We start from the raw sequence: 26,990 nt of genomic DNA on the forward strand, positions 1-26,990 counted from the left end.
TGGTCAGTGAACCTTTGCGAAGATGGAGGGTGTCACAAATGGTTACTGCGGACCTTATAAGATTTAAAAAATATGATTTTAAAAGAAGGTCTTGTTCCAGTTCAGAGATCCTGTGAAAGTTGTTGAAGTACATCACATCAGTGTTTTAGTTGAAGTGGGCAGAGGTGACATCTTTGTCGTGTTGCCAAGGTACAATGAGCTAGACATTCTATAGCACCAAAATATTGCTATAACAGGCGCAGTGATAATAATACCCCAGATTGTGGGGACAGTAAATACGACAATGCTTCAAATTCTGATATTATTATACGTCGCGGCCTCCGACAAAGCAAAGTACCTTCCAAATTGATGATTTTAAAAAAGTGGAACTGTTGCGCAGTGGACTGTCTATGAAATTAAATCCTACATGTTGACTCTGTTTAAGTTATCAGAATTTGTTTTCAGATTACTTTCTCATTTTTTTATTTAGATTGCTTTTTCTTTTCACTAAATAATATTTCGTTGCATTTGTTGCCTTGGTGGCATCTTTAGTTATTTTCGGTTGTTATCTTCTTGGTATTCTATCCTTTTCTAAGTTCTTGTTTTTCAAAATGTTTTCATCCATCTTAATTGTTCTCCAAGTTCATCAACATGTTAAAAAAGACACCTCTTTAAAGGAGTGAGGTGGGGTAGCATCTGTTTTTGTTAACTATGACCCTGTCATGGTTATCTAACATGCCATGAGTGGAATTCACCGATGTCAGAACTGATGTCATATGGAATGCGGGGGGAGCAAGTGGCAGTTGGACTGAGCAGTTAGGGATTTCTTTTGCTGCTGTTATTCTCTAAAGAAAGGACCTTATTATTAATTGCATTAAGTGAGCTACTTCAAAAGTTCTTCTTGTTCTTCACCAAAGGAGTATATCCCTTCTTCCTTTAATGACTCTTGAAATTATCAAAGACTGAGGGCACTTCATATTAGTGGAAAATTGCACCCGAGGCACCAGAGTTTTGACACTTTGAGCCAATTCATCTTCATATAAACCAAAACAACTAAGCGAGCTGAAGACATTGCTTTTCCAAAAGAAGTAATCTTGGCAATGTCCTTCTATGGAGCTACTCGTTGAATGTCATATTCTGCCACCAAACTATGCAGTGGGACGTTTGTTGTGCTTATATCTTAAGTTACCATGCACAGAGGTCCTACCTACAAATCTGTGCATAACAAAGCATCTAACTGTAGGAAATTGGAATATTATGTGGTAAGGCTGGGTGGCCTTACCATGTAATTTTATCACAATACCCCATAGATGGTCTCTAGATTCATACTAATAAATCCTGAGCTCAGTCCTGTAGAATGGCAAAGAGCAGTCAGGTTTTAGTAGCGGAACATGTGTTAAGTATTTTGGAGTACCACCATGGACGATAAATAATTGACACAACACCAGAGAAATCTGACACCAATTTATAAAAAGATAGTGTATTTTTTCTTATTTTTAACACCAAAATGAATGGGAGAGCATACATATAACCGGAATTATAGACGTTGTAAGCAATATTAAATCAGTGCAGTAAAAGACATAGACAAAATAACATTGCCGTCAACAGAAAAATCCGCTAGTGACAATCGGTCAATCGCAGGTTGAGTTATTTGGAACACTTATAGGGATAAGGTTATGCGGGCCCCAGGACCAGGCTACAATAGTTATATCATTTTAATTTAGCCAGTTGAGTCTTGGGGCAGAGTAATTCTGGCTGTCCTTGGTGGTGAATAGGAGCTGCGGGTGGTGCTGTTTTTACCACTCACACAGTGCTGTAAGAAACAGAATGGAAAAACAGAACATGTGCACAGCTGCTGACATTGGATAATGGTTGCACAATGTTCTCTTTGGCTGCAGCGGCGAGTGGGGGGGTTTGGTTACCGAACTGGTGGCCAACAAGCCTTGGCAGCGGTAAGCACAACGAAAAGTTTTGGGAACTTCACTGGCTCCAGAGGAGTAACATAGTGACCAGAGACTTTGGGGTAGGCAGCACTAAAACTCCCATAATTCACTGAACACCTGGAATTGGGCAATCTCTCAGAGGGCCTGATGGCCAGCGATTTTTTAGATCAGGTGAGTGTTTTTACCTACAGTGTGCACAGGACTAGTGCCTCTAGTCCAGGGGAGACTGATAGTACTTTTAGCTTTCACAAGGGTCCCGCTCTTCAGGAGTGTGGAGTTTTATCTAAAGACGAGGATTGTACACTCAGTTCCAAGTCTGTTGCCTCAGGGACAAAGTATCCCTCTTTTGCTTTGTGCTGGTGGGTAAATTCCTGTTGCCGACGATGCAGGTCTCCCCTGATCCTTCCTTGAAGTAAGTTGTTCAGATCTGAGGTTCTGGTGTCAGGGTGGGGTCATTTAAATCCTACATTTAGGGGAGTTAGGGATGTGGGAGCTAGTAGCCAATGGACAGCTAGTCCCTGCAGCTAGTTTGCCCCTGAGGAGACCACATCCTGTGGTGTAAATCACCTTTCCTACCCAGAACCGACTATTTCTGCCCTCCTAAAGATGGCAAAGTTAAATTTTTTGTGTACAGACCAGGCCGCCCACCATAGAGGTGTGGCCAGCCTACCTGGGGTGCACACCTCCTGCCTAGCTAATTTCCCACCTTGCCCAGGTGCAAGCATCCCTGGGGCAAGGGAGGGCTGTTTTCTCCTCAGGGGGGCAGCCCAGATGCATCTCAGACGTGGTCTAGCATTTGAAGCACACACTCTTATGTGTCAATTCATTAGCCATCTGGGGAGGGGGAGATGTGAGCTTCTTCCTGCCTAGCTTTCTCTCTGACTCCTGGGAGTGATCACACTGCCTTGCAGAATCTTGTCTTGGTGGCAGCAGGCGTGAGAAAGTGTGGGCTGATCAGCCAGAACACAGTAAAGTTAGGGCAGCGAGAGGATAAACTCTACGTTTCCCTCTGGGTGCATGCCACCTCACCTAGTGTACGAGAATCATGTCAAGGGTGAGAAGGCACATTGGTTGATACTAAACATGACTTATTTTAGTGATACCATCACAGAGCTGCCAATCTCGAGGGTACCCGGTTGGCAGCCCATGTTATCCTGTGGCCCACTAACACATATAGTGGTTGCCAATGGGGAACGCCACTATAGGAACATATAGGCTTGCACTCACATGTCAACACCTTAAATATAACGCACCCTGGCTCCTGGGTGGAGGAGGCCTTCCTTCAGGGTGCCTTACATACCTTAAAGGCAGTGTATTTGACTGTACCATACATGCTGAGAGCACAGTCAAGTTCGGGCAATTTGCACTGCTCCTGCAGTCTGCAATACCAGGCCAGCTGTCTGTAGGTTATATGGGTCACAAAGGGCGACACAAACTCATGCTGCAGCCCTAGGCACCTGTTTACCACTATGCCCTGGGTACCCCGGTACCATATAATAAGGGGTATAAACAGGATAACGCTTTTGCCAATTTGGGATTACCAAGTCGAACATAACAGTTTAAGGAGAAAGTACAGTCACTGGAGTCAAAGGAGCAGGCGCTACCAGTGTCCTAGCAGTCATAACCATCAGAGTTTAGAGCAAAAAGTTGGGGTGAGTAGGGGCACTTTCCTTCACTAGCATTATAAAGGTGATTGAAAAAATCAACAAAAAGTGAATGCAGCTTAAAACCAATTAAACCCCAAAATCAGGTTATCGTTTTTTTTTTTATAAATCCATATCAGACATATTTGAAGTTACTGTATGAATACAATTTAGCCTAAATAATTTTATATGTTGTTTAGCCTAAATAGTGTTATATGTTGTAGAGTTCCTCCACACTGGATCTGAAGGTAGACAAATAGGATTTGCTTCAGCACTCCTTACTTGAGGATGCGTGCGGCCTGGACTTATTTGATTACATTTTCCATTTATTCATCATAAATAGATCCAGTAACACTGGTCTTTCACTCGAGTAATGTTCGGCCCGTCTCCTGTTCCATTTTATCTGTTGACCTGAATAGGCATATGGCGCGCAAGAAATTACCAACACCTAAAAAATATATCAATGTAAAACGCAATGACAGTGACTCAAATTGTTCGAAACATAAGCAGTGCTTAATTTGAGCCGGAGGTTGCAGGTGGGACCCACCAGCACTCATTGTTGGGGAACGGTACTTATTTTTCCTTAACACACTTTGGTACAGTGAAAAATAGAAATGGAGGGGAAAAAAAGGAAGATAAGGACGTACAAAAGGAGAAAGTATTGATGAAAAAAAGAACTGCAAGAGTGAGCAAAAGAGGCACTGAGTGTCTGGAGTGGACAAAAGAGGCATGAGGTGAGATCAAGCCTTGATATCTGGCACCCGGACCTTCGATGGTGCTGGTAATGGGGCTCTGAGCAAAACTTTGGGCCCCTTACTTACTCTTTTACAAGTAAGCACTGCATATAGGTTTACTTGATTTGAGGGGAAATCCGAAAGACGGGTTGCACAGACCACTCCCCTCTCCTGTCTGCTCCACACAGTCATTACAGCCTCCAGAATCGCGCCGTGCTGTAGTAGAGGGGATGGACCCCAATACAAACAACGAATTATAAGATTGTACTCATATATGATACGTGTCTCTCTCAGTCTTCCCCTCACTGGGACTTTGCTGTACTAAATTATTAAACAGCCAGTAAACTAAAATGTGGACCCAAAATGTCTCTTCTCTAAGTGGAAAAGCGGGATTTGTAGTACGCCGTTTTTCTGTTTCCATAGATATTACGATAAAAAGGCACCTACAATGTATAGAATTATTTCCTGGACCTGTGTGGCACCAAAAACATTTTGGTGTTTTCCCCCAAAAAACAGCGACCTGCCAGCGATCACTTACAAGAATTTGAAAAGGATTATTAACGACGTCAGGGGTTGCCTGCCCTTCACCGTGTCCCTCCGATGACCACAGCTAATCCTCGCGTGTCTCCTTCGCTCCCGGGAGCAGAGGTCGCCGCGCGCATAATACAGGTCGTGCTCCGGGTGACCTTGTTAATCTGTGTCCTTTTCTGTGCAGGTGGAGGGAGGTTTGATTTCCACGCTGTTTATTCTCGGATGTGCTTTTGCCGCTGATGTCAGAGTCAAAGCCAAACCTGAAGTGGATTACCAGATTAGGTCCCTTCTGGGAATTATCTCCCCATTCAATCTGAATCGCCCGTTAATCTTAAAGGCTGTTTCCATTCTATCTTCATGCTGAGTTTCCTTTCTTTTTTTTCTTTCTTGGAACTCCAGCCAAATCTATCAACAGGCAGTCATTATCTCGCCGTGTGTAAGAGGCGCCTTTCTTCTAGAAGAGATTACTTCGATGAAGCTCCCAGGTCAATAGTCGACAGTCGAGCTCAGGAGGCAAAGAGTACAGTAAACGAAAAGGAAAGGAATCATGAACCGTAACTGCTTTGTCATCCGTTGAACTGACATCTTTTTCATAAAACCATAGAGTTGTGATTGGCTTAACAAACTGTAGTGCTGCCTTTTTTGACCCGAAAATGGGCAACATAGACGGGAAGTCGATGGAGGAACTGAGTGCCACAGAGATCCACCAGTGGTACAAGAAATTCATGACGGAATGCCCCTCCGGGCAGCTCACCCAACACGAATTCAAGCAGTTCTTCGGTTTGAAGAACCTGAGTCCGGATGCTAACCATTACATTGAGCAAATGTTCAACACATTCGACTTCAATCAGGTAACTATGCACTTTTTTCTATCTCCCCCCCCCCCTCACATATTTAACGGTGTTGTCTGGTACATGTGCCTGGGTTTGAAAGAGTAGAAGGTGCCTTACTCGGTAGGCTGCCTACAAATGAGTGTTAGCACAGTGTTCTTAACTTTGCAAAACACGTTTCCTATTGACCTATCACCTGTCTATTTCATGTGAGTGACTTGTTTTGTAAAACTAGCATGCTCAAGAAGTTTGTTCGATGCAGATTTAGAGAAACATTTTCAAAACTCGTGAACTTCTGTTCACATCTAAACCTCTTTTGCACAACGGATGATATAATAATAGGTGTTTTTAAAAGTCAACTTTCAAACCTGCTCATAAAAAGCACGGTTATGAATAGACTATCCTGATACTTTAAACACGCCTTTATTTTAGCCAGTGCTGCGTCTGTAGTAATAGTACTAAAGCATGAAAGTATCAGCATGCAATAGTTTGAATTCATTTTTTGTGTGTGCCAAGGTTATAATTGGGGGTAACACAACAAGAGCTAGGGGGAGGTCCAAGGGAGAGGTTTAAAGACCTGCAGGTTGTGTTTCCCTCAATCACTAACACAATAACCACAAAACAACCTGGGTCTGTGCAGAATCAAAAAGATAAACCAGGAGACAATACTCACAGCTGTTCTGACATCTCTTTAGGAGAGAAACCCTTCTAGAACAGGACCCATCATTCACAGAAGGTGGTTATTTGTCATCATTTGGGTCTGTGATTCTCAGAGTGACGAACCTAGTCTAGACATATTGACCAGGGAGCACACAGAGAGAACGCAAAAAAGGGGGTTGCTGTCAGATCTCAATATGTGTCAAAACGACAGTGTACCCAAAGGTTGTGAAGGGGATCCTAGAAAAAGCAGCACTAAATAATAATTGGTGAAGATAAAAATGACTAGAGGAAATCAAATGTTCTTTATTAGCAGAGTGCCCCTGTCATAATTAAAAAGCAGTATGGCAACTTAGCAAAAATTCTTTATCATTATGCTATTGTCCATATTAGTAGGGTCGACATGTTTCTGCCCAATTTTATCTACAAGTATCTGGGCTTTCCTCAGGACCTTAGATGCTGCTGCTATAGTGAAAAAATGTGACAAAGTATATGTCAAAAATTATTTTAAATGAAATTGTTTTTAAATGAAAATCCTACCGCACCGGTCAATTCTTGAATTTCAAGCTATCGTGAACCGGATACCTAGGGGAACACAAAGAACAGTTAGTGGTAACATATCTCCTGGTGTACTTAGATTCAGCAATTGGTCTATTCTCTTAGATGACTCAATAAAAGCATTCAGTAATGCTTAAAAGCACTTAGTAATTGAATTAAGTTGCACTTACCCATAATCATTGGGTTGCGCCCTCACCTCAACCTGGTCCTTACTCAGGGAAGGGGGCCCCGCTCTATTTAAAAAGGAAGACAAAATCAGGCTCCATTTTATGATGCCCAAAGCATAGCCTTCAAGTTAGTATTGGCTAACAGCAACAAGACTAATCTAGTGCACACTCACGTGGAATGGAAAACATACTGTCAAAGTCAATGGACCTATATCGTGGTGATAGTCTAAGTGGCAAAGTGCCTATAACTATGTAGTGTTTGTAGAAACAGAGTGTCTCTTTGTGACTAAATAGTCACTGTCTGTCTGAGATTATTGAAAAAGTTTTCATTGAAAAAGTGTTTACAGAATGAACCGCTATTCCATATACCCATGATGGGGTATGTTTGTTAGTCACATTTCATATTCAATACCAACATAGATGTAACTTAATTGTTCACAAGGAACAGGACAAAAAGACTATAGGAATCTCTTAGGGAGTAGCCAGTACCTCGCGCTAAAATAAAGTTGATAGGACAAAAGGTCAAGAAAGAAAAGGGAACGCCAAACTCACCTCTCCGTCGGTACCCCAGGGCGGTCTTTGAGTAAAGACCGGAGGTACCGCCTGTACTGCACACTCAGTGGATGGATAACGTTTTTTTCTTTTCTTTCTTTCTTTCTTTCTTTCTACCCTTCAGTTTACTCTCAAGATGTCTGAGAGGCAGGGTCTCTCCTTCGATGATGCAGTGGCACTTGACATTCTCCAAACACCTAGCATCATCGATGTAACAACTAACCCTACTATCATCAATAATGATGACTGGAATAAAGTTTTATTTCTCAAACTTACACATTCACGCACACAGGTACATGGTGCAATAATGACCGAGTATTTACGATCAGACTGTGCGCTAACTGGTCTGATAGTGACTAATGCGCCCAGGCTTTTCTTGGAGGATAAGGCATTTCTCAAGGACTGGTCCCTGGTGGCTTGGCGCTGCACAAGGGACTGGCTGATCCTGATTATAACAACAGCCAAGAGAATAGCTGACAGTATCCTAGTAGAGATTCAGACGTTGGAATCCCAGATTAAGTCCGTACTGGTAACTGCCACTTTCAATAAACAATCTAAAGAGACCGAGAAAACGAATAAAGAATTTAGAGACACTATCCTAGCTAACAAAATTATCAAATTCAAAAAAGATCTTGCTAAATTCTTGATGGTAAGGGTATATTCCTATACCAGTGACACTTATGTACCACCGACATATAACCAACAGGGTAGACGACCTGGCTCGAGCTATTCTACATCTGGTAGTGATGGCGGTTCATCTGACTCAGACTCAGCTCCAAATCAGGCACCGCGAGGGCAGAATTGGAAGAAGAGGGGGCCTAGGAGAGGGAACTTTTTTGGAGGTCCCCCGCCACCATAGTGGTGGCCCCCCGGTCCGTATAACTATCCACAGCCTCTTTTTCAACACCAGATGCACCCTGGTCCGATGTACAATGATAACTTCCAACAGCAGCCTTTTTTAGGACAAGGCCAATGCCGCTCCAGAGGAAAGAGAAGAGCGGCCCAAGCCAATGTTCATTGGAGTCCTCCGTCGTCTCGTACACGGAGCAACCAGAAAGACACGTCACTACCAGGCCCAAGCAACGCGATAGTCTGATTGTCAATCTCAGCAAACGTACACTTACTATAGATGAGATTGGCGTCCTAGAGAAAGGACTCGGCTATGTCCCCACGTATAAAGGAGATCCCTTTCTGACTAGACAAGAACTAGCCGTTTTTTTCAGGAAGGTAAGATTACGTGCCTTCTTCAAGGATAAACCTCTGCAAGATGATGAGGAAAGTACAAATATAAACACTGGATTACGACCTAAATCCACGTTTACCCCACCTACTCATCTGACTCCACCAGAAGTGCTCACTTTCGAGAGGGCTGTCTTGAGAGACACTGAAACTCTCTTCCAAACTGGGAATCGACACTTTACCAACCTTTTAAACAAAGAGCGTTTTGCCCTTCAGACACTATCAGACGATAAATCAATCACTGTAAAACCCGCGGACAAAGGGGGAGCCACGGTCTTAATGGACTCAGAAGCATATAGACGCGAATGTAAAAGGCAGCTTGATAACAAGAAGTTCTACTACCCTCTGAAGTTGGATCCAACAAAAAGACTTATGGCGACCATCAATGACTCAGTAGATGACGCATTGGAACAAGGCTGGATTACCAACCATGAGGCTATCTTTCTTAAGACTCTACATCCGGTAACGCCACATTTTTATGTGTTACCAAAAATACACAAAGGGATCATACCACCGCCCGGGAGACCTATAATTTCTGGGATAGGGTCTCTCCTTGAACCACTCTCTACTTTTGTAGATTTCTTCTTGAAGCCCCTTGTGAGAGCAAAGCCCACCTATATTGAAGACACTAAGGATTTGTTACGTATCCTGGATAGTATGCCATTTGACGACACACAAGATTTCCAGGTGAGCTTTGACGTGGAGTCATTATATACCTGTATTCCCCAAGATGAGACATTGTCTGTCGTCAAAATGCTCCTAGAACAAGTGGAACTTCAGAGCACTACACCAGTCGAGTTCATTATGTCTTGTGCAGCGTTAGCCATGAAGGAAAACTTTTTCAAGTTTGAGGGTGAACTATTTCTACAGATCTCCGGAACATCCATGGGAAGTGTTTTCGCTCCTTCTCTAGCAAATCTATATGTTCACCACATTGAGCAGACAGAAATTCTATCTGCAGACAATCCGTTTCTTTGTCATATTTTGACCTGGAAGCGATATATAGATGACATTTTGGTCATATGGAGAGGTTCTGCGGATACAATCAAGAATTTCCATAGTTGGCTCAATAACAGAAATGAATTCTTGAAATTCACCTGCAAATTTTCTAAGATCAGCCTGCCCTTCTTGGACTTACTAATTGGTTCCAACGATGGCGTGCTTAGTACTGAACTATACAAAAAACCGATGGCTCGTAACTCCTTATTACATTTTCAGAGTTTCCATCCGAAAGCTCTAAGGGAGAATCTACCATTCGGCCAATTTCTCCGGATACGTCGGAACTGTTCCAACCTCTCTAAATATCGAGAACATGCCTCTCATCTCTCAGCACAGCTCCTTGATAGACAATACCCCAAAAAAATCATTAGAACATCTATGAAAAGGGCTGTCAATAATCACAGAGAGGCTCTCCTTGAAAAGAGGATTCGCAACCCAGCGGTCGAAGGAGATAAAAGAATTACATGCGTTAACACATATTGCTGTTATTCCAACGCATTGAAGAAGAGCATCCTAAAAAACTGGAAATTGCTTAAGATTGAGGGAGAAGCCCTACCTCCTCCTCTCTTTGCTTTCAAAAGGAGCTCTAATATAAAGGATCAGTTGATACACACACGTCCCAGAGAAACGAAAAGTTCTGACAACACCACACTATGGGGTTTACCTCCTGTTAAAGGCCATATTCCTTGTGGCACCTGCTCGGTGTGCCCACAGACCTCGCATACAACAGAGGTAGACATCGGCACAAATAGACCTTGGATTCTGAACAAACACACTAATTGTAATAGTGAAAGAGTCATATATATGATCAAATGCCCATGTAAGAAGAACTATGTGGGCATGACATCTCGTAAGATCAAGATAAGAATATCAGAACACAAGAGTACTATACACTGCAAAAAAAGTGCGACGAAACTCACAAATCATTTTATTGCAGCAGGTCATAAAGAAACTGACCTACATTGGGTTATTTTAGAACAACCCCCTATTCCCTCACACATAACAGATGTCCAACACTTCCTGCTACGCAGAGAACAACGATGGGTACATCGATTACACTCAGATACCATAGGGCTGAATGACGATATTCCTTGGCTGCTGTTATAAACCCATTTATAAACTGTCGATACTAGATATCGATACAACTATTCGATATTTTGAGCTTGAAGCTCTCATTTGACAGACCATCTTTGTTTTGTCCCTTTCATTATTCATATGAAAGAACCATTGTCGGCATCTCTAGGTATATTATATCTTATCTTACCGTGAGACAACTCTTCTACTGTAATATCACATATGCCGATTATGAATCACAAATTGTTTTTGTTTAAATCGTTTTTGGCATAGATTGAAGATGCACCTAATATTTACTGATATTTTATGATACTGACTATGCCATCTATCAAAGATCTGCTAGTACATTACGAACCGCTACCAACTGTGCTTTTTCTTGTTTTGAATATACCATCTCTGTACATTTGAGTGGAATATAACGGGCGCTGACATTAATACAGAATCCAGCCCTGTCCTTTTATTTCTCCGATTAACGAAGGGCTCAGATACACTCATCACGCATACGCTGGTCTGTGCACTAATGTGTCTTCCATACACGCATGCGCTTGTTTGAGCGCTACCTTGAAAGCGCGGAGGTCCGTACACCAGCTACTGGTCTAGTGTCGCTGATTTCTCACATGCGCGCTAGAATAGACCCTCTGTCTTTTGATCTAGTGTCGCTTCTTCTGCACATGCGCACCAGATTAGACTTCTGATCAGGCATTAGCTTAACCAGCTTTTCGGACACGCAAACCTGCAACCAATTAAGACCTTTGGGCTATAAAGAGCACGCAGGCCACCTCGGCGGTACCTCCGGTCTTTACTCAAAGACCGCCCTGGGGTACCGACGGAGAGGTGAGTTTGGCGTTCCCTTTTCTTCCTTGACCTTTTCTCCTATCAACTTTATTTTAGCGCGAGGTACTGGCTACTCCCTAAGAGATTCCTATAGTCTTTTTGTCCTGTTCCTTATGAACAATTAAGTTACATCTATTTTGGTATTGAATATGAAATGTGACTAACAAACATACCCCATCATGGGTATATGGAATAGCGGTTCATTCTGTAAACACTTTTTCAATGAAAACTTTTTCAATGATCTCAGACAGACAGTGACTATTTAGTCACAAAGAGACACTCTGTTTCTACAAACACTACATAGTGATAGGCACTTTGCCACTTAGACTATCACACCGATATAGGTCCATTGACTTTGAGAGTATGTTTTCCATTCCACGTGAGTGGGCACTAGATTAGTCTCGTTGCTGTTAGCCAATACTAACTTGAAGGCTATGCTTTGGGCATCATAAAATGGAGCCTGATTTTGTCTTCCTTTTTAAATAGAGCGGGGCCCCCTTCCCTGAGTAAGGACCAGGTTGAGGTGAGGGCGCAACCCAATGATTATGGGTAAGTGCAACTTAATTCAATTACTAAGTGCTTTTAAGCATTACTGAATGCTTTTATTGAGTCATCTAAGAGAATAGACCAATTGCTGAATCTAAGTACACCAGGAGATATGTTACCACTAACTGTTCTTTGTGTTCCCCTCGGTATCCGGTTCACGATATCTTGAAATTCAAGAATTGACTGGTGCGGTAGGATTTTCATTTAAAAACAATTTCATTTAAAATAATTTTTTACATATTCTTTTTCACATTTTTTCACTATAGCAGCAGCATCTATGGTCCTGAGTAAAGCCCAGATACTTGTAGATAAAATTGGGCAGAAACATGTCGACCCTACTAATATGGACAATAGCATAATGATAAAGAATTTTTGCTAAGTTGCCATACTGCTTTTTAATTATGTCAGGGGCACTCTGCTAATAAAGAACATTTGATTTCCTCTAGTCATTTTTATCTTCACCAATTATTATTTAGTGCTGCTTTTTCTAGGATCCCCTTCACAACCTTTGGGTACACTGTCGTTTTGACACATATTGAGATCTGACAGCAACCCCCTTTTTTGCGTTCTCTCTGTGTGCTCCCTGGTCAATATGTCTAGACTAGGTTCGTCACTCTGAGAATCACAGACCCAAATGATGACAAATAACCACCTTCTGTGAATGATGGGTCCTGTTCTAGAAGGGTTTCTCTCCTAAAGAGATGTCAGAACAGCTGTGAGTATTGTCTCCTGGTTTATCTTTTTGATTCTGCACAGACCCAGGTTGTTTTGTGGTTATTGTATTATAATTGGGGGTGCCATGTACGAGGGGGCCCGCATGGATCAGAATTTATCGGGTGTGTTAAATAATAGCTTATGACATGTTTTGTTTTGCCAATGGGGGATAATATGTATTTTGGTGATTCTGGCACCAAAATGATCATGTTCTACATTTACCGGATCAGTAACCGCTGCACTAAAGAAATATAATTAACATAACATAACATAACATTTCTCATATTAAAGTCTGTCAGGTTTGACTTATCGTAGTTTCATGTACCCAGTAAATACTAGGTGCTATAAAGTCCGATCTACTTGCAATTCCAACCCATTTGCAACAGGGATTTGTGCAGGAATCAGAATTATAACTAGAGGCTAAGATGAGTTTGTCACCTGCCCAAGATTGACAATATTATAACTGTTTCATGTACCCACTTGTAGTGATCTCAAGTTGTCCCATGTCAATCGTGAGGTGTTGAGTATGTCCTGGCACTTGCAGTTTTACTGTTCTCTTTGTAAAGACAGAAGAGCAAGAACCAAAGTGTCAATTTGTAAAAACTAGTAAAAATCACTTATGTGTGTCAAGAATTGAACCTGTCTGGTATAGCTAGTAGACCCACTACTGATTTTGTAAACTGGTCACGCACACAGGTATGGCACGAGGTTAAAACAGTTAATGCATTGGTTGCTATTTTTCAAGAAGACATCTGCTGAGTGTGTCAGTTTTTAACTGGAGATTGTTCTCTCTGCGTTATTGTTTAATTGTGGGGTCTCTAACAAGGCACAGAGGGTGTGATCCTACTGCCTTGAGTTTGGAGGTAAGACTTGGGGTATCGGCCCAAAACAATAATGACATGTTGAATGATGTTGGACAAAGTGCACCTTATATCCCGGTACTCATTTTTCCTATCTGTAAAGTCAGACTGCGATGTGTGTGCCATCACTTGGACCAATGATTTCTTCGGGGCAGGAAAACCTGGTGTTTCTAGTGTGTAGAACCTCCCCCAGGGGATCAATCGCTGAAATACAAATAGAGTAGCTTATGTCCTCTCTTTGGTTTGACAGACTTGGTGTTGGTAGGCCTATTTAAATGAATCTCTTTGCACCATCATGCGACAGTCAAGTCTTCAATATACTGCACATTCCATCTAATTAGAAATATGCATCCTTGGATTCCAATGTGTCCTGTCCTGTGCAGCAAAGCTAAGGCTACTGTTTGACAAGTAGTGCTAAATATAGAACCACAGCTCCACTACATCCAATACACCTTAAAGCTCTTTCGTTGGCCCACAACAAATGATGGAAGTTTTATTTACAAGCTTTGCCCTAGACAATAGTCACTGCATGGTGGTAAAATATCAACTCTGTAGATGGCACACTTTACCTGGACCACCTACTTAACTTAAATTCTCCAAAACACATGGGGGCAGATTTATGAGCCCCTTGCGCCACTTTTGCGTCACTTTTCTCATGTTAAAAGTGACGCAAAAGTAGCGCAAGGGGCTCATAAATCTGCCCCATGATTTTCAGCATTTTTATCGTAGGTATCTTTCCCACATCAATAGATATTTTGGTAGGCGTATTAGCTGGAAAATATCTCATCAAGATAAACACAATGGACTTACTTACTGTTTATAGTAGAACCAAACACTATGGAATTCTCTACCTGCAAAACTTAGAGCAACTGAGAATTACTTACAAGTCACAAGAACGTATAGAACCTGGTTATTCATAATGTGAGCAGTGAGTGAATCTGTATCTAGTTCACAAAAGAAGTATCATCTCAAATGCTGACCTCTCTGCCTATAGGAAGATGACGTGCACAACCCTCGAAGACCAAAAGAGAACCGAATCAGCACAATCCTATAACAAACAAGCACCTCACTGATATCATGGAGAACCAGATCCACCAACAAAAATACCACCCATGCATCACTCAAACAAATGCATAACAGAATGATAGATGCAAATCACAGAGATGGGCCACTCCTTCAAATCTTACATAACACACCTAAAGAACCAGCTATTAAGATATAACACTTAACACAGTACCTCACATTAGAAAGAGGCAACTACAAATTTGCAAAGAATGGAAACAATATTCACTATTAATGTAACATAGCAAAGGATAAACTGTTCAACACCATCGCCACCAATGGAACAACGAAAGATGTGACAACATATAGGACCCGCCCACAGCCGACAACTATCATTCCTTCTTCCTACAGTTTTTGCAACCTCCGATTGCATGAAATCTCAAAACGCTGTCCTTCAACTATATTTCTAAAACAGCATGGAAGTTAACCATGAATTACATATATTAAGTGATGCGTCTCCTTCCTGTTGAATACCCTCCCCTTACTCTAGATTCTCCGCATGCCTTACTGTCCCTCAGTGCAGCTTGCACTGTGACAAGCAAATTCATCGATGCACTTAATGATTCTTTAAGTCATTTAATGCTCAAATATGCCAATTTTACACTCCTTGGTGATTTTAATCTCCACCTGGAAGAGAATTCCAATCCATGGACATCTAGTTTCCTTCAAGTTCTAGATGTATTTTCATTACAACAAACAGTTAAGGGTCCCACCCATCAGGCAGGTCACACCTTGGATGGGGTCTGCTCCAACCTATCCTGGCTTGCAGTTGACTCTCCCTCCCCGGTAATCTGGTCTGATCACTCGTTTATTCCCTTTAGAATTACTTTGCCTCCGAAGGCACAGATTGCAAAACTTTTTAATAATCCTCAACAGGGACCGAGTTGGCCACAGATCACGAAACACCCCAACTTTCTGATGACGGCCATAGACCTTGCCCCAACGCTGACTGGCCAGACAGAGACGGACTCTCGTCTCTTTCAGTCTTGGCTGGCCACCGTAGGTAGGGTTCTTTCGCCCTCAAACTCTAAGATTAAACCGTTAAAATCAAAAAACTTAAATACTCCCTGGTTTACATCCAAACTGGCCCAAGCTCGCCTACACTGCAGGCAACTGGAGCGGCAGTGGAGAAAGGGATATAGAGAGGACAAAAAACAGCTGTATAGGGAGGGCAGGAAAGTATATTTTTGTCAGGTGCAGTTGGCAAAAAAGGAATTCTTCACTAATAAAATTAACATGGCACAGGATAATCAGAAAACCATCTCTCAAATTGTGAGGTCCTTTCTTAAACCCATGGCAGAACAAGCGGGGCTTCCTGCCTCCCAGCCACTGTGTGACCAGATCTCCCTGTTCTTGCAGGAAAGATCCTCAAGATTTAGGTAGATTTTCCAGCAGGAAATCTCATTTCCGATCCTCTTTGGAAGGATGGTTCGGCTTCAATCTCTACATTTGAACCTGCCTCATTGGACATGACTCTTTTAGCCATTCATAAATGTAAATCTGGTTCACCACTGGATGCCTGCCCCCCGACAGTCCTACAGAAGTTGTTAGAGGTAGCAAACCCTATGATCAATCAGATCGTCAACTCTTCTCTCAAGACGGGGGTGGTGCCAGTGGAGTGGAAGCTGGCACTAGTTAAACCACTCAAAAGAAAACAATATATTGACGCTACGGTACTCTCTAATCTTCGCCCTATCTCTCTTCTCCCTTTTCTGGGCAAAATCACGGAAACTTTCGTTCTAAAGGAGTTAACTAAATTTCTTGAAGAGCATCATACTCTTCATCCGTGTCAATCCGGATTTTCGGCCCAAACACTCGACAGAGTCAGCTCTCATTGAAGTCTCTGACTCTTTGAAAATGATCACAGATAGAGGTAGGAGAGCGGTCCTGATTCTGTTGGACTTGTCGGCTGCATTCGACACGATCTCCCATGACATTCTTTTGAGGCGTTTCGAATGCAGCGGTATTACTGGTACTGTACTGAAGTGGTTTACATCCTTCCTGGTTTCTCGGAGACAGGTGGTTACCTTGGGCTCGTTCCTTTCTGCAGAGCGCGCCATCATGGCAGGAGTCCCTCAGGGATCCTCCCTTAGCCTGTTACTCTTCAATGTGTATATGGCTCCCCTCTTCACCCTGATCAATTCTTTGGGATTGAGGTTATGTCATATGCAGATGACACCCAAATGATTGTCTCCTTGGAGAATGACTCTATGCAGGCGGAAATAAATTTCAAACTATGTCCTCCAATGGATGCAAAATAATCATTTGAAGTGTAACACGGATAAGACTGAGATTCTCCCGATAGGGTCGGATGTCTCTTTTCATCCGTCTAGATGGTGGCCTGAGGGAGCAGCCCCCCCCTCCTGAGGTTGTGAAGGTTGTCAGGAACCTAGGAGTTCAATTTGACAATTCCCTCTATTTCCTTCCCCATGTCAAAACAGTTGCAGGCACATATTTTACTCTAATTAAATCTTTTAAAAAAATGTTTATGTTTCTTCCCCTGTCCGCAAGAAAGTCCGTAGCAGTTGCCTTGATACCCTCTCGTATCGATTACTGCAACGGCCTCTTGGCTGGAGTCAATAAATCAGTTCTAAAGAAGCTCCAGGTGGTGCAGCATGCTGCAGCCCGCCTGGTGCTCAAGCTCCCTAGAAAGTCCTCAGCCTCGGCTGCTTTGAATGCTCTCCATTGGCTCCCGATTCCGAAAAGAATCCTTTTTAAAATTCTTCTGGTCACATATAGGGCAAAGATGAATATTGGCCCTAAATTCCTGTCTGCACGTTTTACTCCATATACCACCTCCAGAGTGCTCAGATCATCCTCAGCTAACCTTCTGAAAGTACCGCACTTTAAATACAAGTCAAAAGGAGCAAGAACCCTGGCCTTCCTGGGCGCCAGAGCCTGGAATAAACTCCCAGCTCAGATCAAACTTAGCAACTCGGAACTTACATTCAGGAAGGAACTCAAAACCAGGATCTATGGCATCTCGGATGTCTGCTGTCTTGCTCTGATTTAAAACCATTCTCAACAGCTCACCATTCTGGTTTCCCTCATCGACGTTTGACAATAGCCCCATGATACTCCTCGCGGAGTGACAGCTGCGCTCTATAAGTACAATCTCATATCATATCATATCATAACAAGCCTGTCTACCTTACTCTCTACTATATTTCTGTAAATTAGCCATACCCCTCCTCATAAATCACAGTTTTTCCTGTGTAACCATTCATTTCAATCAAACAATACCTAACAACGTCTAGCCCATCTGCTCCTCACACCTTCCATTTGCATGAATTCACACTAATGATCACGCCCAGCTCCTATTCAGGTAATGTACCAAAAAGAAAACTGAGCAAATGCATGGAAAAGTTACTGGGAGTACAGAACTGATATTAGCACTGAACAGTAGCTAATAACCCCTGGATTAACTTGTATCCTCGTTTTACTGAGTAGCGTGTTACCTCCCATAAAGCATCGCCTGCGTTAGTAAACACTAGATAAAGGCAATTACAATTAGGGATACCGCTTTTATGGTATTTATTTCTTCAACATTTCCCTCTGTATTTATTCATTTAATTTTGTCACCATCGTATTGGTATTTATCCACATGTATTTTGAGAATAAATTAAGTCATAAAAGGGTATATTTCCACATTTATTTAACTGACATACATGCACTCATACTTTGATGTCTGTCATGTTTTTGCGAATTATGCAGCCAAATATAGCAAAACACTACACCCACAGATAAATATTAGCGTTCTACTGCAAATATATGTCAACATATGTCCGTGTTTAACCCCTTCGATGCTCATGACGGAACGGTTCCGTCATGAGCATCGGTTGCGCTGTGCGGATGACGGAACCGTTCCGTCATGGCCCCGCCCGCGCTCGAACCCTTCAGCACAGCGCGGGAATCCGCGCCGCGCCGAAGGGGTTAAGGAAATCTTTCCCTGTGTTTGTAACTCCCCAGGCCATCTAGTACTCCGCTTATGGCCTGGAATTTATGACAGACAGAAAGGAGAGGAGGCGCCAAGAAGCCCAGTTTTCTGTGTTTTTCCACTTTTAAGAATAAAAACAGACAAGAGACACATTGGTTTTCTGTCTATTTTTATCTGCAAAAATCAGTAAAGATGGAAAACAGGGAACCTTAATTACAATACAAAGAGGTTCTAACAATATAACTCCTGTGCCAATCAAGTTGCAGGACCCTCACTCTTCCTAGGCTTCTTATCTGCACTGTTTCTGAATGCACTGAAAGAGAACCCTTTGTAATAGTAGTAATAATAATAATTATTATTGTTAGTAGTAATACTTGTTTTTATATAACGCTTCATACCACCCTTCTGCAATATTTAAGCTCTGGAAATAAGAGCTTTCACAATGTCCTAAGTTAGGGTACTCAGATATGGACAATCCAATACCTGGCCCATATCCAGCTGTATTCTTTAGTAGTCCAGATTGCCGGAATCCTGGAGTACTCTATGACCCACATGCTCTGTTATCATTTTCCTAGACAGATAAACTTGTTTATGGTAGCTCCTTGTGGATACATTTTTTTCCCCATAAGCAGAAACTCGTCAAATTTTGTTATGTTCCCTCTGAATTTCCAATATGAAAGTGGATTTACTTCTGCCTGTGACATCATTAGATTTGCATGAATTTTCAGAGAGGGAAAATGCCCACACATGCCCGGTGCATATAACAACACTACATGTTTGTTTGCGTTCACCGACATTTGCTACAGGGCCTATTCAGAATACTCGTAAGTATGGCCCCCATTGAGATTGGCTTGTACTGAAGTTCCACCGTAATGGCAGAAGTTTCATGTGAGAAAATTTCATTTGTGAGACAAATATTGCCCTTTTTAAAGGCTTCATTTGCGCAAATAGCTTTGTCAGTTGAACCCAATATGACCAAAACAATGCCCTAATGAATGCTAATGTACGTAATGATTAATCCGACACACCTTTTGGGGACCAAATACATTTTTGTAAGCCCCACGCTGGATGAGCTCCTACAGAATTTTAAACATGCATAAAAGTGACCACGGATACAGTGCCCTTGTGAAAATACAGGTGAATCTAAACATACCTGAATAACTTCCAGATTCTTATGGTAACTCTTAACAGTTAATCCCTCTATAAACGTTTTTACTAAATCTCTGAGCTTTCAACAGGGTTGATATTCGTGTTTATGTCTCATTTTCAGAACCCTCTCCATCAGATTTTTATGTTACTCAGGTCAGTGCATGGTAAATACAGCAATGAAGTGTCCTCGTGGTTACACCTTCCGCCAGACGAGGTTTATAACATTTAGGGCCTGATTTAGATCTTGGTGGACGGGTTACTCCGACACAGCGGTGACGGATATCATGTCCTCCATATTATAAATCCGATAGGATATAATGGGATTTATATTTCAGCGGACGGGATATCCGTCACCGTTGTGACAGAGTAACCTATCTGCCAAGATCTAAATAAGGCCCTTAGTTTTAAAAACATGCCCACCTCTTTTTATTTTTGATACACAGGTGAATACAGCCATGCAAACCACATGCATGTGCCATGGTCAGGGCGAAGAGAAGCAAGGTCACACTGCTGATCCACCCAGATTATGGGGGATGCCGTCCCACCTCGTATGGCCTGCGGCTACAGTGGATATGGGTAGATTCATTAATAGTAGTGGGACTTTGTTCCCTTAGGTCCAGTCTCGACCTCTGCCTTGCCTTTTTATTCTTTAGTCAATAAACATATAGGAATTAGGCAGAAGCGCAAGACTTGAATAATCAAAGCAGCCACAATCCAAACAGTCACACTTTTTAAAACAACCATATGGTTGTTCAATCCCTAAATGCTTACAAACAATGCAATACAAGCAAACATTAACTGAACATTCCATACTCCATGGCATCAAAATTCCTAAATTAAGGGCAATACACAAATATAACCTGATTGAATTGACACACAAAATGAATTCCTATTCATTGTCAGCCGCCCCATTCCTGAAACCCATTTCTAAAAGCTTCATACATACATGTACTCGGATAGTACCTCTAGAGCCACTAAAATATTCACTCTCAAACCAAAGATACAGTTAGACCCCTTTTAACAGAGATCATAGGTTTACCAGGTCCATGTATGAGCAGCCATTCCAGACCAGGCTATTCTTTGCATTCTGGGACTTGAAGTCTTATGCCATTATACAATCAGGACTACAAGTCTCAGAATGTAAAGCAAAAAATGAACTGGATGAGCCACTAACACATGAACCTGGGGTCCTTGAGCACTCTACCTTGACAGGGGACAAGTCACAATCTTTATGGGGGGAAAACGCAGACACTAACCTTTATAATAAATTCCAAATATCAAACCTTACTTTCGCCAGGAAGATGTCGAAAAACAGAAAAGAGTCCAGAAGTATAAAGCCAAAGTAATAATCTGTCTTCAGACAGAGATAAAGAACTTAGTCAACATTGATTGGCTACATCTGCACAGCTTATAGCTCATTTTTTGCCAAGGCAGCTATTTAGAAAGGACATACATTGAAACAAGCCTTCTCTAGCTCTGCTCCATGCTAGCAAAAATGTTTCTAGCTCAAGCTGACCATAAGTTACAAAATAAACACACCACACTCGTGGTGGCACAGTGAAAGACACTATACCAAGCCTATCCTTAAACCTTTCAGTCATTGATTGACTATGCAGGTGTTAGACTAGTACTAATGGAGAGAAAACTTTGCCTAGACAATAATAATATCCACCATTTTCATCCAGCATGAAAAAGCTCCTGCATAAATGTAATTTCGACTGGAAACAATTAATTGTATCTTTGTTATTGCATCAAATTCATGATAAACCACACATACTGTTCCCAGAAAAGCAGTTATTTCAAGATGGCACTTGGAGAACAGAATCATCCCAAACATTTTCCTTCTCTATTTAGGTTCTGATGTATTGATTGGGGAACAGCCATTACAACGCGTTTTTTACCACGCGCAGCTTTTACATCGCATGTGTTACAACGCATGCGATGTTACAACGCAATGCCATTACAACGCAAGTCTTTACATCGACTTGCGCTAGATGGCGTGCTAACATTACAAATAGTGTAGTTTACTATCCCAACACCTTCCCTACTGTTACGTGGACTGGAGTTGGAATAGTAAATTACACTTTTCTAATGTTAGCACGCCATCTAGTGCAAGTCGATGTAAAGACTTGCGTTGTAATGGCATAGCGTTGTAATGAGACGCGTTGTAATGTCATACATCCGTATTGATTTTAACAGTATTTCCCAGTAAGCCACTTTCGTTATGCATATGTAATATAAAACAATGGTCCTCACCGTCTATTTTTTAATGGAGAGAGGAGCTTCTTGGGGCCTACAGTATTAACACAGTAACTCCGAAACTGAAGGCCAGCTCTAAAACATTATTCGTATACACGTTACTTGCAGAGAGCAATGGATGTTTGTTTTGTACAAACTGTTCTCCTCTGTAAGTTTGAGCCATCAAATTTCGATTTTTCAGTAAGCCCATCTGATATTAATGCGGATGACGCGGCCCTCTCTCCAGAACCTCTCCTTTTTCCTTACCGGGCGGAAAGAAACATATCCTCTGGCCAGAGACATGCTTTCCTCACAAATATTGGGTTCCATTGCGGTCTCCAGTTCTCTAAACAGCTTTAAGGCATTCGGGGTCAACAAATATAAACACTTTTATCCAAGTCTTGAGGCAAAGCCAGCCTTCTAATTAGAACAATGCAATCACCGAAGGGCACCTCACTCCAGCAGGTTCGTGAAGTCCAAAGGAAATGCGAGTGTACACATCAGGATGACGAAAGTCAGCCTTGTCTCCAGCTTACACATGGTTTCATTCTTAAACAAACATTACCGGGTTGTTGTTTCACCATGTGTCAGCTGGAGACAAAGCTGCCTTTTGTGAAAAAGTACGTCATGCCACAAAATTCACTTTAGACGATGCAATATAAATTGAAAAATGCACACGCTCTATATATTTTGAAACAATTACCCAGTAATATTTGTTTAAGTGGTTTTGTTCTTAAACAAACATTACTCAGTCTCAATAATTAACTAACAAAATATCTCACACTTAATAAATGACTCACTGTCTCTCTATCACTAACTACATAACTCATCTAATCTCTCTCACTACTTGACTATCTCACCCACTATGTCTCACTCACTAACTCTCCCACTCGGTCTGACTCACTAACTCTAACACTCTCTATCACAAATAGTGTAGTTTACTATCCCAACACCTTCCCTACTGTTACGTGGACTGGAGTTGGAATAGTAAATTACACTTTTCTAATGTTAGCAAGCCATCTAGTGCAAGTCGATGTAAAGACTTGCGTTGTAATTGCATAGCGTTGTAATGAGACGCGTTGTAATGTCATACATCCGTATTGATTTTAACAGTATTTCCCAGTAAGCCACTTTCGTTATGCATATGTAATATAAAACAATGGTCCTCACCGTCTATTTTTTAATGGAGAGAGGAGCTTCTTGGGGCCTACAGTATTAACACAGTAACTCTGAAACTGAAGGCCAGCTCAAAAACATTATTCGTATACACGTTACTTGCAGAGAGCAATGGATGTTTGTTTTGTACAAACTGTTCTCCTCTGTAAGTTAGACGGGAATGTGAGCCTCAAAAGGTGTTTTGCAGTCCCAATGCCTAAAATTCTAAAAAAAACTAAAGATTTGCAACCACAAAACACCTTTTTAAAATATATCATAGCGTTTTTACTGGTTTAAAAATTATTTCTAACTCATAAAAGGGTTTTTGACGTCCATTGTGAATCTCAAATAGTACAGAGTGATGAAAGAGGCATTCTCCTCTTATTTAATCAATGGTTTGCAATCCATTGATCATTGACTGCCCCCTGAGTAGTGGTGACGACTGATTCACAGTTTGTAAGCTGTCCCAGTCCTTTGGGATTTGTCTTGGCGCCTCAGTCCAGGAGACCGCTGCCTACCCCTTGCAGTATGCTGCTCTATCAGGCTGATTACTTGAGTGCTCATATTCTGGTAAAGACAAAGTTTATTGTTTTACCAAAATTGCAATCACAGTCAAATGGTAACCTAAACCAAAAGCATTCTTCCTTCCAGGTTAAGGTCCTTTCCCCAGCTTTTAGACGTCTGTAATTTCCAGCATAAGAGTTGCTGTCCTTCCAAGTCCTGGGGCTCTTCCACTCGTTTCTCCACTTGTCAGTCTGTTGTTCCTTTGTAGGTCTCGCCTGAGTCAGCGCATGCACTGCACTGGCGAGACATTTAGTAAGCTGGTTTTCAAAGTGCTACCCACATGCTTTTTCCAGCCACCAGCTTGCTGTTACGCGCACAAGCGCACGCGACGTGCACAGCTGCCATCTGGCTTTATCGCGTGAATTCGATCGCGATCACATTCGCAGCACGCGCACACAACTCCCGGGCTTCTTTTCACGCACGCACCACTCGTGTGCTTGTTTTTCTTTTAGCACGCACACACAACTCCCGCTTCTCCCCCCACCACAGATCGCGTCTTGCGGCCGCACGCGTGCATGCGGCCAATGCTTGTTAATACACCCAATGTGTCACGCTAATTATATACGCGGAGGTAAGTGATACAAGCGATCTCTACCCATTTTAGGAAGGGTGCATATATACTTATTTTTCGACAAGCCATATTTGTTTTCAAGGAAGGGCATTTGTCTGAGCCATCAAATTTCGATTTTTCAGTAAGCCCATCTGATATTAATGCGGATGACGCGGCCCTCTCTCCAGAACCTCTCCTTTTTCCTTACCGGGCGGAAAGAAACATATCCTCTGGCCAGAGACATGCTTTCCTCACAAATATTGGGTTCCATTGCGGTCTCCAGTTCTCTAAACAGCTTTAAGGCATTCGGGGTCAACAAATATAAACACTTTTATCCAAGTCTTGAGGCAAAGCCAGCCTTCTAATTAGAACAATGCAATCACCGAAGGGCACCTCACTCCAGCAGGTTCGTGAAGTCCAAAGGAAATGCGAGTGTACACATCAGGATGACGAAAGTCAGCCTTGTCTCCAGCTTACACATGGTTTCATTCTTAAACAAACATTACCGGGTTGTTGTTTCACCATGTGTCAGCTGGAGACAAAGCTGCCTTTTGTGAAAAAGTACGTCATGCCACAAAATTCACTTTAGACGATGCAATATAAATTGAAAAATGCACACGCTCTATATATTTTGAAACAATTACCCAGTAATATTTGTTTAAGTGGTTTTGTTCTTAAACAAACATTACTCAGTCTCAATAATTAACTAACAAAATATCTCACACTTAATAAATGACTCACCGTCTCTCTATCACTAACTACATAACTCATCTAATCTCTCTCACTACTTGACTATCTCACCCACTATGTCTCACTCACTAACTCTCCCACTCGGTCTGACTCACTAACTCTAACACTCTCTATCACAAAGTAACTAAATCAACCACTCTCAATAACTAACTAACTAACTAACTGTTCCAATCTCAATAACTAACTAGCTCTCACGCTCAGTTGGGATAAATAAATAACTCTCCCACTCACTATCACTAAATAATTCTGCCACTCTCTATCACGGACTAACTTACCCACTCTCTCAATAACTAACTCTAGCACTCTCTATCGCTAACTAAATAACTCACTAACTCTCACTAACAAACTCTCACTAACAAACTCTCTCACTAACAATAACAAAATACGTCTCCAAAACTATCAATAACTCTAAAACACTATCTCAATAACTAACTCTCACACTCTATCACACTAGCTAACTCTACTACTCTCTCTCACTAATGGAATCAGTTACTCATTCTCACTAACAAACTATCAAAAACAAAGTCACACTCTCACAAGATCACTAACACACTCACAAAAACAACTTCGCAAAAAAAACATTCACGCTGGCACTCTCTATCACTAACTCTCACACTTTCAAACACTAACTCACTCGCTCACACTCACTAACTCTAACAATCTCTCACAGTTACTATCTCACTCAATCACAGTCACTAACAAACTATATTTAAAACAGTCTCTCTCAGTCAGTCGATCTAACTCAATGTCTCAAAATCACTCTCACACACTTACTCTCTCTTACTCACTCACTCTAAAACACTATCTTACACTCACTATTACAAACTCACACTCACTTACTAACTGCCACAAACAAACTCTCACTTACAACTGATTATAATTGTTGGTTGTCCTATTTCATAATTTCGCCAAGTTTAAGGACAAGACTTATTCAATCCAATAGATCATAAAATAATACACTAGTCTGCATTTAAAACTACAGTTTCCTAACCTCTGTCATGCCACCTAATTGGGGCATTTCCCATATTTAAGGTTTTGTATTGTGCGCACTATGCCTCATAGCAACACTATGTAAACAAGCATTGGCATAGCCAATAGGTCTCGCCTTTGGGACCTTATAAGTGTTTAGCCATGCAGCAGTTGATGTTGTTGCACCAAGGGTATTGTGCTGCATAACTAAATACTTATAAGGTTCCAAAAGCGATCTTTCCTGTGTCGGTGAGCTTGGATACAAGGGATACCCATGGGAGAGAAAGAAGATGTGGACAGAAGAGAATCAACAGTGATCAGTTTTGTAAGGCCCAATCTCAATGTCATCTAAAGAGTCTTTATGATCTCTGCTCCATCAAGTCCTTTCAGTCTGTTTTCAGTGTCTTTCATCATTTCTGGGGCCATTATTTTCACAGTACTCTGGGTTTCCCATCACAGTTTCCAAATGGGATTTTTTTTTTATGTAGCACCTGTCCTGTTAATAGACATATGGCGCTTTAAAAAAAAAGTTGCCCATTTTGGGAATGCTAATTTAGGGAAGGAGGTCTGCTTTCCTTTGCCAGATTCGATCCCTGCATTCACAACTACTCACAATAAGTCGCAAATTGCAAACTGCTTATTTGTTTTTATTAGGATGGTCATTGTGTGATCTCATACGAAAGGAGAATTTGCAGTGGGACCAATTAGTACATGGGTGACATCGCAAATTGCATTCTCACTCACAACCCGGTTTTG

The 26,990-nt window shown here is 41.7% G+C and overlaps 1 protein-coding gene across 1 annotated transcript in view; it reads left to right on the top strand.

Annotated features, from left to right (window-relative positions):
* Positions 1–5,303: 5,303 nt before the first annotated feature.
* GUCA1A (guanylate cyclase activator 1A) overlaps positions 5,304–26,990 on the top strand; it is a 242,968-nt gene continuing 221,281 nt past the window's right edge. The window contains exon 1 of the mRNA XM_085630949.1: positions 5,304–5,681. Coding sequence (XP_085487075.1) covers positions 5,484–5,681 — 198 coding nt within the window. The 5' untranslated portion in view covers positions 5,304–5,483. The remainder of the gene's footprint in view (positions 5,682–26,990) is intronic.

This window comes from Triturus cristatus, chromosome 1_1, assembly GCF_964204655.1.
Source record: "Triturus cristatus chromosome 1_1, aTriCri1.1, whole genome shotgun sequence".
NCBI classification, from domain to species: Eukaryota; Metazoa; Chordata; class Amphibia; order Caudata; family Salamandridae; genus Triturus; species Triturus cristatus.